At 49.0% G+C, this 15615-nt stretch overlaps 1 protein-coding gene across 1 annotated transcript in view; it reads right to left on the bottom strand.

Annotated features, from left to right (window-relative positions):
* Window positions 1-15615, bottom strand: part of LGR6 (leucine rich repeat containing G protein-coupled receptor 6) — a 134818-nt gene that overhangs the window by 83565 nt on the left and 35638 nt on the right. The window contains exon 2 of the mRNA XM_064636024.1: window positions 5497-5568. Within this exon, the coding sequence (XP_064492094.1) occupies window positions 5497-5568 (72 nt within the window). The remainder of the gene's footprint in view (window positions 1-5496; window positions 5569-15615) is intronic.

The following is a 15615-nucleotide window of genomic DNA, read 5'->3' as shown; positions in this document are numbered from 1 at the left end:
ACAAGTTGTACCCTGGTGCCTTCTCAGCCCCAGGAGCATCCTGGGAGAACCACAGCATCCAAGAATTTGGAGTGGCAGCTCCTTACCTAGAAATGGAGGGCTGTGCAAGGCAAGGTGGCTACCAAGGGAGCAGTGATTCTGCCTCCAAATCTCAGCATGGCAAAGTAAGGTCATGGCCCTGCAAGCGTTTATGTCTTCACAAGAGACCTCTGCAGCCTGCTATGCCATGGAAACCTGCCAAAGCTGCTGTCCTGGGAGTACCCTACTGCAGACATGTTACTGCACTGCTCCAGGAACTGCTTCTCACCATGGTGCCAACATGTGAAAGCATTGCCCAAAAATGCCAGCACCCCCTTCCACAGCAGAGCTGTTGCTCCTGAAGGAGTCATGCCCCACAGCCAGCACTACAAGAATGAGGTTGCCACGGAGTGAGACCCTGCACTGGACAATCCCCACAAAGGTGGATGTTCCAGATGTCTGGGAGCTGGAGTGGGTGGAGTGCTCCAACACCAGGGGGAGTGGCCAGTGCTCCAACACCAGGCTGGAACAGTGGTGGCACTCTTTAACCCCTGATGGCACCCTCATGGGAAGAGGATCGAGAAGGGGGTTCCCTCACAGGTGCAAGGGAGGAGAAAAGGACTGCTGAGTTCACATTCCCAGCATACGTGTCTGCATTTTATTTCGTTTTGCTTTTATGCTGTTTCTTGGCGTTTGGCCCCTCAAGTTGCAAGAGCTGCCTGGGAAAGTGAACAGCCTGTGAGGGGAGGCCACGGAGTGGGTCCTGAGCGGGTGGGTGCTGAGCCTGCTGTGCTGCCCCGCTGCAGAGCACGGCACTCCCCGTGATGGTGAGTCCCTCTGCCCCCGGGGCCCGAGAAGAGGCAGGTGAAAGAGCCAGTGGCTGGGAAGGGGTCTGATCTTGCCGCTGTGCCCCGAAGCAAGAGGTGAATGGCAATGAACACCTGCCTTTGGCTGCAGTTTCTCTTCTTGGCACCGAGCGCTTGCGCTTGGATTCAAAGCGCGGTAACAAAGCTCTTGCCGGCAAACACATTTCAACATGTTATTATTCCCAGGCCAGCTTTCAAGATCCTCTTTCTATTCCTTCTGTACTGATTGCTCTTGTTTCTCTTGGCTCCCAACTCTGGCTTTTCAGGCTTCATTAACTGGAATTTATTAGCAACTTTAAACAATCTTCCTGCTGCCAAAAGGAGAGAAAGAAAAGAAGAAGGAAAAAAAAAGAAAGAAACAAAGAGGAGACATACTAAACTCTGGGCTGCTCCCTGCCTGTGTGAGGCCCAATTCTGAACACCTCTCTCTCTGCAGGTTTTTTTTTGGAGGGGAAGACCAGTGAGTGCCTGCTCTGGGACTGTGCCTGCTCACACACAGCCTCTCCTTTCTCCAGAGCTAGAGGCTGGTGGGGCAGAGGAGAGCACACATTGATGGGCAGACACTGAGGACCCCTCTTGCACTGTCTCTTCAAGGGCAGCTGAGACTGGAGAATCTGAGCTGAGCATGAGTGCTAATTGCATCCGCAGCACCTTTCTGAGCAGCTCGCAGTAAAAATGAGTGACTAACAAGTCCTGGCACTCCTGGGAGGCCCACTCTCATTGTTGGACAGATGAGGCACTGGCAGGGAAAATCACTTTACTCAGACCACACAGTGAGTGAGCAGCCTGAGCTGGAGCAGTCCCAGTACCCTCATCTGTGCCCTAAGCATGGCATCCTCTCTGATCCCTTGGGGGACATGTTTGGTGTCCAGAGGGGGGATGACCCCATGCAGCAATGACCCCATGTCTCCCAATGTCCTGTGGGAGACAGCCTGGCTGGGTGACGTTGTGTGGTTTGGGTGATTGCTTTGCTGTCCTCAGGATCCTCACATGCCACCTTGCTCTTGTTTTTTCCTTGCATGCCCCCACCCTGGTGTGGGTATGTGCAGAGGACTAATGCACTCAGGGCCCAGGTGGATCCAGCAACCTGGACTGGCAGTGCTCCACAGCTGTGAAACAAGGCACATTTGTCCTTGTTGGCCATGGGACACCTGTTCTTCATCCACCCATTTTTGCAGCTGTTATTGTTCCTGTTCCTCGTTGAACCCCAGCTCCATCACAAGCTCAGCAATGAGTCCAGCTGATCAATGACTTTCATGGACTTCACTTTCATGAGGAGCCTGAGCTGGTGCTAAAATAGAGGCATGGAAAGAGGAGCAATCATGAAGGGTGTGAAGCACCACCTCTCCTCCAAGGGACCCTGGGCTACTGGGGCTACATCTAACGAGAGAGAAGGTAGAATCACAGAATCATAGAAGGTTAAGGGGTTGGAATGGACCTTAAAGATCATCTAGTCCCATCCCCCCCTGCCATGGGACACCTCCCACAGCTGCTGGGTGAGAGCAGGGGGGGAGAACCATGAGGAGGAGGCAGAGGAACCTGGGCTTTCTCTGACTGTTGAAGAAGATAAGGGTTATAGATCAAGGACCAGGGGTGTCAGGAGTTCCTGGGATGTTTCTAAGCATTAGACCAAGGTTAAAGTGTCCCTAAAATATGAGAGTTCCCATGGGACCTTGAAGAGGAGATTTGAAAGTCTGGGTTGAATTTTCCAAATATTTTTTGCTGAGGAATCTCTGATTTTTTTCAGAAGGTTCAAACATCTTTTTTAAGGCATCTTTGCAGTAAAGCAAATATCATTTGAAATACCATTTTCTTTTCAGGTTTGACTAAAAGTAAAAGAGGAAATGTTAAGAAATAACCTGAAGATGAAAGTACTTTCTATCAGGTTAGAAGAAATTTTTGGGGTTGACCAAAGCCCCAGAACAGCAGTTTTGGTTCACCTCAAACTGAATTTTGCAAATTTTGTCTTCAGTTGCTCCATCCTGTTACCCACACAGTTTATCAAGGATGTAACAGGGAACATAAGGGAGTGTAGAAGGCAGACTAAGGCCACAACAGTCCCCCCAAATCCCTGGGGATGAGAAACCTGCTGAAGGGCTTCCATCTAACTGAAGACAGGCACTTGCAGCAAGGATGGGCTGCAGCAGAGTCCTCTTCATTGTCAGCACTTCCCTGCCCGGAGAGGGGGCAGGCAGAGGGCAGGCAGGCAGGTGTTTCTCCTCCCCAGGAGATACTAACACTGGGATACTTGGATTTGGGATGCCTGGATTGTCCTTCACTGCTCAACAGGGGTTTCTGCTCTTCACTCACTTGGCATGTCCCAGCATGGGCAGTTCTGCCACGGGGATGCAGACAGAGGGCTTGGTCTCCTGTGCTGCAGGTCACCCTGGCAGACTCAAGGCAATATGTCCTGGGTGGATGGAACCAGCAGAGACCTGAGCTGTGGAACCTGAGCAAACTTCCCCTGAGATGTCTAAACAGGCAGGATTTGTTTGCTTGATTCTTATGCGTGTCCTGGCACAGAGGGTGATCCCAGCCTGAATGTCAAAGTCCTGATGTAATGTTTTGGGCTGAAAATTTGGTAAAGATATAAATGAAAAGAGCAGGGGAAATGCCAGGCAAGTGGCATTACTGGTCGATGACAGCCCTATGAATACTGTACATGCTGTCCCTGTCTAGCTGCTGTTGAAAGAATCACTTTTAATTACTCGTAGCATATAAAATCCTCCCTTGCTTGATTTCATATCAATTACTTGATTTCCATAAATAGGATTACTGTCTTACTGTTATCAAATTCAAGCAGGCACTTTGCTATGCATAGATATATGATGCTGCAGTTTGCATTTCTTTCCCCTAACTATGATGTTTTTCCCTAGTCAAAATTCCTTTCCTTCCTGGAGGAGGAGGACTTGTGGCATTTTGAACCTCTAGTAAAATGTTATCTAACAACTTCCAATTATTTTTCAGATTTTCCTGTTTAAATTTTTCCCCTTTGCCTGTTTCATTCATAGTTATTTTTGGCTGTGGGAAGCTGGCTCTTTTGGAGCCTATGAATATTTATTCACTGCTGGTTGAGACTGCTCTGTTTGTACATGACGTAATGAGGACACGGTTGCTTGCAGCAAGACAACTGCTAATTGTACACAGCAGAGGCTGGTCTGTGTGTGTGAAAAGCTTCATTACCCCCAGTAAAGGTGTCGGGTGTCCACACTTTGACATGGATGCTGACAAAATGAAAAGAGAGAGGCTGCAGGATGGATGCAAAGCGGTGAAAATCCACCTTCTTTGGGCAGCTCTGGCTCCAAAGCTAAAAGATGATCAAAAATGCCTCCTGCTCAGCCTGTAAATGGCAGCTGGGAAGGGGCTTTTGGGTAGCTGGGGTCCTTACAACTCTCATGAATGTAAACTACAGACAGGTGATGATGAGTTACTTGAAGTAAAAAACATGAGGAAGAAACTCTTCCTGTGAGGGTGGGGAGGCCCTGGCACAGGTTGCCCAGAGAAGCTGTGGCTGCCCCATCCCTGGAAGTGTCCAAGGCCAGGTTGGGCAGGGCTTGGAGCAACCTGGGCTAGTGGAAGGGTGTCCCTGCCCATGGCAGGAGATGGGCTTTAAGGTCCCTTCAACCCAAACCAGTCTGTGATTCTGACATTTTAGAAACTACCATTTTTGAAATGTCAATGTTGTGCCTAGTGGTGGTGGCAAGATCTGGTTCAGTAAAGTGAAAGTGTCTCATTTAGACAGATTAAGCTGTAGTGACTGTTATATGCACAATAAGTTTGCAACACACATCAAATGCAGCATTTATATTAGTATATCATGAGATGCAATAATAGTGTTTTGAAGAAACTGTGCTTCCCAACAGAAGCTGTTGTGTTGAAAGTAACAATAGCATGAGAATAACACCTGGAGGTATTTCTCATGGTCAAGTGGAGTAAGACCATACAGGTGCAATTTACTCATGCAGAAATGGCCAACCTCAATATTCTGCCCCCCGGGCTCCCATTTTTTTGGGGCTTGCAAAGGATTCCAGTGGTTTCTTGTGCTGGTGGTTAATTTTCACACTTTCAGAAGTGGGGCCACTCCTTCACTGACACACAGCCACATGCTGATCCCAGGGATTGAGACTGCTGCTGTGCCTGCTCAGACTGCAGTGCACATTGGTGCCTGGTGGGACACCTCAGCCTCTGGGGCAAATTTTTTTGACTTCCATTGTCCAGGCTTGTTTCCATCCGAACTGCGAAGTGCGCGGGGTGTCTCTGGTGTGTCTGTGGTGTGTCTCTGGGGCTGCAGAGGCTGTGAGGGGGACCCTGCCTGCAGGAGGGTGAATGAAGCTCTCTGTTTGCTGGCTCTGCCCCGAGGTACAGTGTTGATTTTTTCACAGAGGATTAGGTCCTCTTTTATTTTGGCTTTTGGTACATGCATCATCTCGGCCTGAAGGTGACAACCTCAGCGAAAGCTAGAGGAGCAAATAAACCCCGTCCCAGCAGGCAGTCTCCTTCCACCTCAGCCTGTAGCTGCAGTGCCATCCCTGGGGGTTGTGACCAGTGCTACAGGATTCTCCCCAGTGTCCCCCCTGCCACCCTGCCCTCGCTGTGCCCCTGCAGTACTCACAGCTCCTCCAGGAACCGCAGGTGACGGAGCGTGCGGGGCTGCAGCCGGCTGATGTTGTTCATGCTCAGGTCTCTGGCAGGGAAGAAAAACAGAAGTCTGATCAGACACACAGTGGTTTGCACAGAATAAACCTCAGTGCCAGGCTCTGTGTCCCCTCTCTGCTAAGAGGGAAGGCAGGAGGCCTCTGCAAACAGGATTTCAACATTAACATCTGATCCCAGCCCAGGCTCTGCCGTACAGAGGGATGGCCAGGAGTGGCCAGAGAGAGCTGGCTCCTTCAGGGTGGTCTGTCTGAGCTTCTCCAAGTTATGAAGCAAGTTAGGACATTTCCCAACAGCACAAGCAGTATTGCTGTCTCACAGTTTTTGGAGGGTGAACAGGAAGCCCCGTGACACTGGAGTAGGACAGTGTGTCCTTAGGCCCAAGAGCATCTCTCTGTCACGACTGGTCATTCCAGCCCTCACAGGGAGCTCTTCCAGAGTGTGCACAGACAGCTGCTTTCGAGGAGAGAGCAATCCATGAGAGAAGGAGTACCTCCCATCGGACTGGTCTGCTCTACACTGGAAAAACTGGAGACCACCACCAGGAATGAGGGGTGGAGGTTGGCTCTGTGGGTGACAAACTGAGTTTAGGGGGGTGGGAGGGAATCTGGCTGATTGTGCTTGTCTCACTCTTTGCCATCTCTCATCTTAGGGTAGGAAAGTAGCAAAGTCTAGAGCAAGTGGTTCAATACACAAGCTGGTAGTTGGCAAAAAAAAGGATGTTTCTGGGCTCCAAAGCTGTTCATGAGCTCTCACACCTGATAGCTGCAACCCTGCCCTCATGAGCAGCTGCACGTGAAGAAACCCACGCTGCTCACCCAAAGCTAGACCAAGGTGTGTCCAGGTGAGCCAGGGAGCATTGGTCTTTACAATTATGAGGGAAGAAGAGGCCGAATTAAAAGCTGGCATTATTAAAACCAGTGGGAACCATGTCCCCTACCAAGCAAAGCAATCGTGGTCAATGTCTTCTGGGGTTCTGGGTAGTCTTGTGTGAGGGCAGAAGGGGATATTTTTGGTCGATGGACAGGGCACAGTTTGGCTCTTTGGACTGCTGAGACCAAACAGCAGAGGCAGGCAGGTGTAATGGGACAATAAGCAGGGACAACAGAAAAATAAAGGTAATTTACTTCACTTTTTCCTCGTGTAAATCTCACAGACTTGTGAGCCTGAGCAAGGATGTTCCCCCTCTCCCCAGTGTCAGTGGGAATCTCTCTTGGCATTGGACAAAGGCATGGAGGAAGGAGGCTTGTGCCAAGGACAAGGACTGAAGCATGAAGGAGAAAAGTCCCTCAGGAGAATCCAGTCACACAAGATGGACCTCTCCAAGACAGCTCCATCTGCTCAGAACACCTGAGGTCCCTGCAGGTCACATATCAAATGCTCTGGAGCATCCCAGGCTCCAGAGGGCAGGAAATCACTTCACTGGAAAACGGGTTTATTGAAAAAATTATTGAAATGCCTTCGTAGTCTTCAGTGAAACAATGCCTGAATTCTGTTAGCAAAGAGCAGAACAGCTGGGGGATACAGAATCTTCTGCATTTTTCACAGTTTTCCACCCCACTCCCCCCCAGTAAACAAACCCACCAGCTCTATTTGGCACTGGTGGGGGCAGCTGACACCTCGGGAGGGTCAGAAGCCCGCCCTTACATTTTCTCTGGGGAGCTGTCCTGTGACAAAACCACACACCTTCATGAGCCCTATTTGAAAATGCTACAGGGAAACTTTCTCCTCTCCAAAGAAGTGGTGAAAAACTCACCAAAAACCTATGAGAATTCAAAATTCTGTCTTCAGAATGAATAAAAAAAATAAAGTTATTGCCTGCACTGTTTTGTGTGCAACTCTGCATTCTACATTTGGATGATCCCGAGATACAAGAGTTAAAATACTATTTTGTGATGCTTCTATTTTTATTTCTAAACCCCCTAAGGGCAGTTGCTACTTAGCACTCATTAAAACATCTTTTTTTCCTACATCAAAGTGTCTCCTGTTTGTGTTGTAATGAATCAGTCTGATGTTTTGACATTGTGGAACAATGTGAAAATAACAAAAAATAGTGTAAAATGAAAGACTGTGAAAGAAAATACAGATCTGAAACATCCAAGATCTCCTTGAAAGTGCAAGGCTTACTCCTCAAGTTGCCTTCTGCTGGCAGTGAGTGGAATACTCCTTGCTCGCTGCAGGAGATACTTTTCAGACCTCGTGGATCTGCCTTTTAGGTGCCCAGCCCTCCTCCAGGCATGATGGGGACAGTGCCTGCACTGCACCCCTGGCTGGGGGGTGGGCTGCAGGGATGTGCAGACCCTCAGCATCAGTCCCAGTGTGTGGCTGAGGACAATGAGAGGTCAAATATGATTTTGAATCATAGAATCACAGAATGGTTTGGGCTGGAAGGGAACTTAAAGCTCATCTCGTTCCAATCCCCCAGGCAGGGACACCTTTCACCAGGCCAGGTTGCTTCAAGCCTTGTCAAACCTGGCCTTGAACACTTCTTTCCTCCCCCTTGATCCATATCTAAAAGGGAACAAAACCCACTGGTTTTTGAAGAAATCTTCCAAAATGTAGAGGTGAAATACTATTATCCCATCACTGTGGCAGCCTCACAGCTCCACAGCACGTGGCTTTTCTTAAAAAGCCCCTCTCACCCTCCTGCACCCCTGGGGCTTCTGGCCATGGGCAAGTCTGAGAGAAGGGGCTCTTTCCCACCATCTCTTTGGGCAGTGGAGAAAACCCAGCCCAGATTTCTAAGGTTATTGCATAGGAAACATTTGGAGTAATTTTATTTAAAACTTACTGATGTTTTGGCCCTTTGAATGCTCTGGTGGTTTGCAGTCCTGCAGGACTCGAGCGCAGCACATCTACACCCAGAACCTTGAAAAGGGGACCCTGAAAGTGCAAACCCTGTCAGCAGTCTGCTAGCTAATGAACAGCAAGGCAAATGTGGTGCCAGTGACTCCACTTGGCCATTGACTCTCCAGTGTGCCTTCCCACAGGGACCCCACTCCAGCTCCTCCAGAGCAGGGATATCACACCTGGCTTGGTGTGGTAGAATTCCTGGCCTGGCCGTGGCCTGAGAACATCATGGAGGAGACGTGCAAGGACAGATGTTGTGATGGAGGAACAAGTTCCTCCAAGGCCTGGAAATGAACTTCCTGAGTACAGCTCTGGACCTGGTGATTTTTTTTATAGCCACAAAAGTACGAGAGATTTCTCCACAGGCTGTCCATGCTTGTGTGAGAGCTGAGGCACAGGATTCTTGCCTGAAGTGTTGTGGGAGTAAATATTTGACTTATTACTCATTTAAAGATGTTGTTGACTTGTTGCTGTGTTTTTCCAAGCTCGTGCTTTTCCTCTTAGTAAGGTTTCTTGTGTTGTGTACATCCCCAGCACAGGCAAGAGTGGAAGTGCTTCCTGTCAGAGCAATCAGAGAAGCTGTTTATCTCTTCAAGTGTTTGGGGGTGGTTACTTCAGTCAACCACATTAAGCTAATTTAAAAGGAACCCATGGTATTTGAACCTTGTTGGATTATTTTTTTTCTGCAGCATCTGGCAGAAGGACTAAGGATTCATGGACTAAATGGGTTAGGGACTCCTCTGATCTTTGTTAGCTCTGTCAGTGACTTTGACTTTCCAAACTAGGTTCTCTCTTTTGAGTGACCAGCATCCAGTGAAGTCAAACAAGTGCTGGGTCACTCATGTCTGTGCACAGCTGTTGTCATTTGCACTGGAGAACCCACTCCAAACATAAGGACTGTACCATAGCAGGCACTACAGAAATGCACAAAGAATATGATTCAAGTCCCAAAGTCCCCTAAACTCTAAAAGAAATTAGAAAGGTAGGAGAAGAAATGAGGTGCTGCAGCTTCACCCTGGTTTGCAGTGTAGGACCTGCAGAAGAGCTGTGCAGATTCTTGCCCGTGAGTCCATGACACCACACAGGATTGGTGTTCTGGGACAAGCCATCCCTCTCCTACCCCAAAGCCCCCCTGTTCCCCTCCTCAGTGACTGGCCTGTCTGTCCTCTCTACAAGATATCAAACAAAAGCAGGAATCCTTTAGCTGTCAAATCATCCTTCATGGCTCTGCTCTGAAATGCTGCCAGTAGAGTGAACTACTCCACTACTCCCAGAACTGAAACTGTGCTGGTATCACACCACTTATCCAAGAAGCAATGTCTTTTAAGGCCTCCTGCATTAGGTGTTGAAAATACCTACGCTTTCAAATGGCACTGCACCAACGCCATCATGGCTATAATTACTGTGATTTAACTTCCCCCCCTTCCCCAACTAATTCGAAACATTTATTGTAAGCATTTCTAACTTGTACCTGCAGGAAAACTGAGACACAGTTCATGGAAACTGAGCTCATGTGATTCAGTCTCAGACCTTACAACTCCTCTGGCCCTCGAGGGGTTCCTTAAATTATTTGCTTTGATGTCACCTTCTTTCATGAACAACCTTTGATTATTCCCTGATTAGCTATCTTCCTTACCAAAAAATGAGGTGACACACACTCTGCTTTGGGTTCCCTGGCAGGACTGCCTGCCATGCTCTCTACTGGTGACCACAGTGTTTTAGCTAAGGAATGATATGAGCTTTAAAGATCAAAGGAGTTTATCTTTGGCATCACTGCTTGGGGAGGTGGGATTCAGGCTGGGGTGGTGGGTGCTCTGAAGCATGGAGCCATGGATGTTCCTGTGGGGAGTGCACAGCCCCACGAGACTCAGCTCTGCAGGGCTTTGTGGACGTGGGTGTTCTGGGGCCAAAAGGAGAGGTTTCTATATTACAATAAGGGGGCTGCATGGAGGGCACCCTGCAATACTTGCCTGAGAAAGGCCTGAGCAACATCCCCAGGACACACCTCTGGGGACAGCAGGATTGATGCGTCTCTCACAAACTCAAAGTGCCTAAAAGCTGCCCACAAAACTGGGGAGAGACAAACCCTGCCTGTGACCTAAAAGCTCCTGACATGCCTTTCCCCAGGGGAAAAGCAAAGTGTTTCCCCAGAGATTCACTCTGGTGGGAATTAACACAAGCAGAAATCAACAGACCTAAAGCAACACAGGTTGAAGTGCCTTCAGAGTAACACAACGAGACTGCAACTGCTCAGCCAAGAGGGTTCAAAGGTGAGAGGGTTTTGGGGTAGGGTTTTGACCAAGGCCAAGCAGAAAGCCTTCAGAGCCAGATGTGTGTCTGGTCCAGATCTGAAAATCCACAGAGCTGGCAGAGATGCTCTCCAGGGAGCTGTCACAGGACATCCTACAGAAAGAGCAACTCCTACCCGTGGCTGAGAGAAGATACTCCCCAAACACCTCTCTCTACTCCAAAGGGGCAAAAAGTCTGGTCCCCAACTTCAGTCCCCTGAGGTGCTCTCATGGGTCCCTCCGTCACTCAGCAGAATGAGAAGTCTGTGTCCTCCTGCTCGTAGTTGCCTTCAAGCAGAATTCTGCTCTGCAGGGTTTCTGCAAGCTCAGGTTGCTGTTCCCAGACCTCCACAGAGCCCACAGTGGGGTACTCCATGGGCTCCTGGCTTCTTTCCTGCCTCAGTGAAATCCAGTGCAATGTGGCAACACCTGGAAGTGATGACAGACATGGCCCAAGCCCCTGGACAGGACCTTCAGTATTTAGGGAAATGAACATTGTGTTCCCTGCTTGTAAGGAGGCAAGGTCACCCCAAAGGACACACCAGGCTGCCATCCTGGTTTGAGCCTACAAAAACTTACTAAGAATCCCAGATGGTGACTGTCTTCTCAACCCCTAAATTTCTCCACTCTATGAATATCTTAATATTTTTCAAGATATTCAGGATACTAATGTGCTCTCTTTCCAGCACAGGCTCAGCCTAGCTCCTCTCAGTGTTGGTGCTGAACATGAGGCTTCCTGGATGATAAAAAACATCTTCCTTACACTCAGGCAGATGAGCAGAATTTTTTACGATTGTGGGAAGAAGCTAATGACTTGGCATCCTCTTGATTAATTAATTGCACAATTACAGCATTAAGGCCTCCCAGTCCAGCAGTCTGATTTCTGGGGGACCTGAACAAACCAGACCAAAATTCCCACCCTTATCCTGTTCTTACAAGGCATGAAACACCCTTGTCTCTCTGAAATCCCTGGGGCTTGAGCACTGTTTCTCTCCTGGCCACTCTCATTAAAATCCAGTAAAAACACACAATTACACCACCAGAAAAGAAGCCCAAAGGCAATAGATGATGGTTTCAGAAATTCTTTAGATTATACTAGAGTGATTCATAAAGGTTCTTGCTATCTCTTTTCCTCTTTATCTTGAAATCTCCAAGGTCCCCACAAAATGCCTGAATTGCTCAGGGCAAACCTGGGGCTGACAATAGAATGGTACTTGGAGCCATAGAACCAGCTGAAATTTTTCCTAAAAGCCTGCAGGTTGAAAGTTGCTCTGAAGGTAGTCTCCACAAAGAGAAGGAGAAAGGGAAGATAAAGAGATCAAAGCAGTAAGAGCTCATTTGCATCACACCATATCTGGAGGCACCAGCCCTGCTTCCACCCCATATCACTGCAATGGGCAAGAGCACAACGTGTTTCTACTCCCACCTCTCCACGTTTGAAAACAGATCAGTCATCTTGGATCATCCCCCATGTGTAGGCCCTATCCCAGATCTCCACAATGTTTCAATAATAAAGTCTCAGCCAGTTTGCCAGGCTGAGATTAAGCCCATCCCTGCACCAGAAGGTCTTCAGAAGTCGGGTCTGTGCAGTGAGAGCAGTGACCCACAGTGAGCAGAGCTCTGATGCTACTCTGGCTACTGCTCCTCCATCTGCTCCTGTACCTGCCCTGGCTCTGCTCCGTGTCAGGTGCCCTCCAGCACGGGAGCAGAGAGGGGCTGGGCAGAGGAACGATGCCTTTCTGCCCCTGGGACTGGCTGGTGTGAGAACAAGAAGAAATCACTTTTAGAATTCATGTGCTGGGCCAGGGCTATCAGTAAAGCCATCCCATGCCAGGGCACACAGAGTCTGCCAGGGGAAGGGCTCCCTCTTGGCAGTGGAGGAGACAGGAAGGTGTGGGGTGCAGAGCCCAGGGCAAGGAGAAGGGCAGGTGACTTGGCAGAACAGGCTGCAGCCCCACGGGTGAAATGTGGCTGAGGAACAGCAACCACTGTGCCGTGGGGCAGGAAGGAAACTTGGATCAGAACATAAGGGCATTTCTTCCAAAAAGGCAAAATTGTGAATTTTCCTAAGTGTGTCACAGAATCATGGAATCACAAAACAACCTGAGCTGGAAGGGTTCCACAAAGATCAATTCAAGGCCTAGCCCTGCACAGGACAGCCCCAACAATCCCACCATGTGCCTGAGAGTGTTGTCAAATGCTCCTTGAACTCATGGAGATTTTCCTCCTTGGCTCCTTCTCCTCTCTGCAGCTGTCCTGGCTGCCCGGGGGAACATGAGGATCACAGGAGAAAGCACTTGTGCTGTGAGGAGTCAGGGAGCACATGGCTTGTCTGGCTGGATACAGCTCTTAGGAGCACGATAGGCACTGACATCTTCTGGTCTACAGGTGTATGAGTGCCCTGGTGCTTTCTGTGCCCATTCACACAGAGCTGGAGATGAGGAGTCTCACAGCAAACTGAGGATGAGGCTGATGGAGCCTCCTCCCCTTCCATCTTTCACCTTCTAGACAGAGCAGCCAATGCAGAGCCTGCTTTGAATTGGATGTTGGGAAAGAACCACATTTTTCTTTTCTGTTACCATTCTGCAAATTCATGTTTTTGGTGACTCCCATGAAAGAATTGGTTTGGGTTAATGAAAATAACACAAAAGGTGTGGTTTCCACACCCCTCCCCCCAAGTTGACATTAAAAAAAAAAAATCATCCCAGGAAGGACATTCTAAACCGAAAGTCATTTGAAAAGAAAAATACTTTCTGTCTGGGAAATGCCCAAGCAGGACTTCTCAGGTTCTTTAAAACTCTTTTTATGTGTTAGCCTCATGTAATAGGATTTGGAGCTGGCAAGTGGAGGACCTGGGTCAACCTTAACATTCTTGTTAGTGTGAGCACATCAAATCTAAAAGAACCTCTAAACTAAAAAGAAATATTGTGGCATGAATGAGAGCAAGGAATACTTTTTTAAAGCAAGAAAATTGAGATTGCAAGCACACGACTTTTCTGCCCACTGTGTCCTTTGGAGCAGCCACAGCCCAGCAATGTCCTGACTTTTGGCAATGAAATGGTCTCCTCTAGATCCATGAAAAGAGCCTCACGTCTCCTTGTGTTCAGGGCTTTTTTCCTGTCCTTCTCCAGGTCTCTGCTGGGTTTCAAGTCCCCACTCGCGGGGCTTTCTGGAGACAAAAATTCCTCCTGTGGGAGGAATTATCCTCTTAACACCCATTACAGCTACCAGGTAAAGGTGAACCCAAAAGCATCTTCCTCTCTGCTGCCAAGCCAAAGCCTTTTGAACAAGATAATGAGCAGTGAACAGCAAACAGGGGCAACTGGTGCATCTGTCACATTCCCTACGCAAATGTCCTTGAAGCCACTTGAAGCTGCAGCTTGTCCAGCACAGTGACACTCAGTGCTGTGACTCTGTTCAGGACACAACAGTCCACTGTCAGTCTCCACTCTCCACTGGACTTATGCACTGGCCATAGGGCTATTAAAGGGAGAGCAAGTCTTGCTGACCACTCCCTGGCTCTCCAGTTCATGAATCATCTCAAGGATGTTGTGGTGGCCATCAGCACTTGTCGTCAACCCCCAGCAGTCCCACAGCAGAACGGTCCTCTGAGAGACCAGGCAAGATATTCAGTTGTCTCATTTCCTTTGTCTCCACAGCAGCTCTCCCAAAAGCCCAAATATGCTGGTTTGTGTCTTTGAATTACCCTCTCCTGAGGTAATCTGTGCCAAGGATACAAAGGGCCCCTGGGCCTGTCACAGTGGGGTGTTTTTACCATTCCTTCCCAGTCAGGGTCACTTCAGCTTCCAGCTGTTGGGATCGCCCTGTCACCCCAGAAATAGAGATGGATTCTGCCCCTACATATCTCAGTGGCATCAGGGTACACTGTGCACTGGGCACTGAAGCCTTATACTCTTGTGGGTCTGATGTGCCATCACATCCACACAGTCCACTAGGTCTGATTGCCCCTTTCCTCCACCTGGCTGGAGGCAGGGCCCCTCTAGTCTTGGTCACAAATACTCATTACTCACTTCTTGTAAATATGAACTGGAGGTCCCTTCAAGAGGATCAGAAGGAACATCAACCCTCCTCTTCTGTCTGAGGACCTGCCCACTGGAAAGTGGAGTGGCATTTATCCTTGAAGAATTTCTGGGATGGTTGTTCTTCCTCTCGACTCATGTACCCCTGCTGCTGGGGCAGAGGTGGGTTTTCCATCCCATTTCATGTCTTCTCTGTGGTCATGTAGGTAAAACCACAGGTTATCTCATGGTGTGTCCCCCCTCTCTGGAGCAGGGGGGCACTTGCTCCCAGTAGCAGAAACTCTGAAACTTTTGCCCCATAGATTGTGTGCACTGGACCTCCTCTGGATCTACAGGGGACTGCTTTTTATTTGAATCCCTGTAGATTAGCTCCAGCACAGCTGCTTCTCTCAGCCACTGGATACCTTTCTTTGTGCTGTTCCACTTGTCTCGGTGCACTGTTGGATCACCCTTGAGAGAACACCTTTCCCTCACACTTGACAGTGGCCTCCAGAGGCTGAGAGTTTCTGTCCTCTTCCCAATCCCCTGGTCAGTGCCCACATCCCAGCACAGGGATCCCAGCTGCTTGACTTCACTACTCTCTAGTTTCATGTTGTGGGCTGTGATACCCCAGCCCTGGAGCAGCCAGGTCACCAGGGGCTCTCCTGGTGACAGCTGAAATCTTTTCAGGGATCTTGCAGCTCACCCAGATGGGGATCAGGTGATTATCTCTGGCCCTGCCTCCTCCTCCTGTTCTGAGGGCCCTCCTTCTCTTCATCCCTCACTGTGCAAACTGATTTGGTCTTGGATTTCTTGTTCTGTGCAGGGGTGACTGTTACCAGCATGGATTGTTCCTCTGGTTCAGCTGCAGTTTGAGTGGCCACAGTGCCTGTTGCTCTGTGTTCCTCCTCCTCCCCCTCT

The sequence above is a fragment of the Pseudopipra pipra genome, chromosome 25 (assembly GCF_036250125.1).
Source record: "Pseudopipra pipra isolate bDixPip1 chromosome 25, bDixPip1.hap1, whole genome shotgun sequence".
Classification (NCBI taxonomy): Eukaryota; Metazoa; Chordata; class Aves; order Passeriformes; family Pipridae; genus Pseudopipra; species Pseudopipra pipra.
The sequence above is the reverse complement of the archived record's forward strand: the minus strand, read 5'-3'. Positions and strand labels throughout refer to the sequence as shown.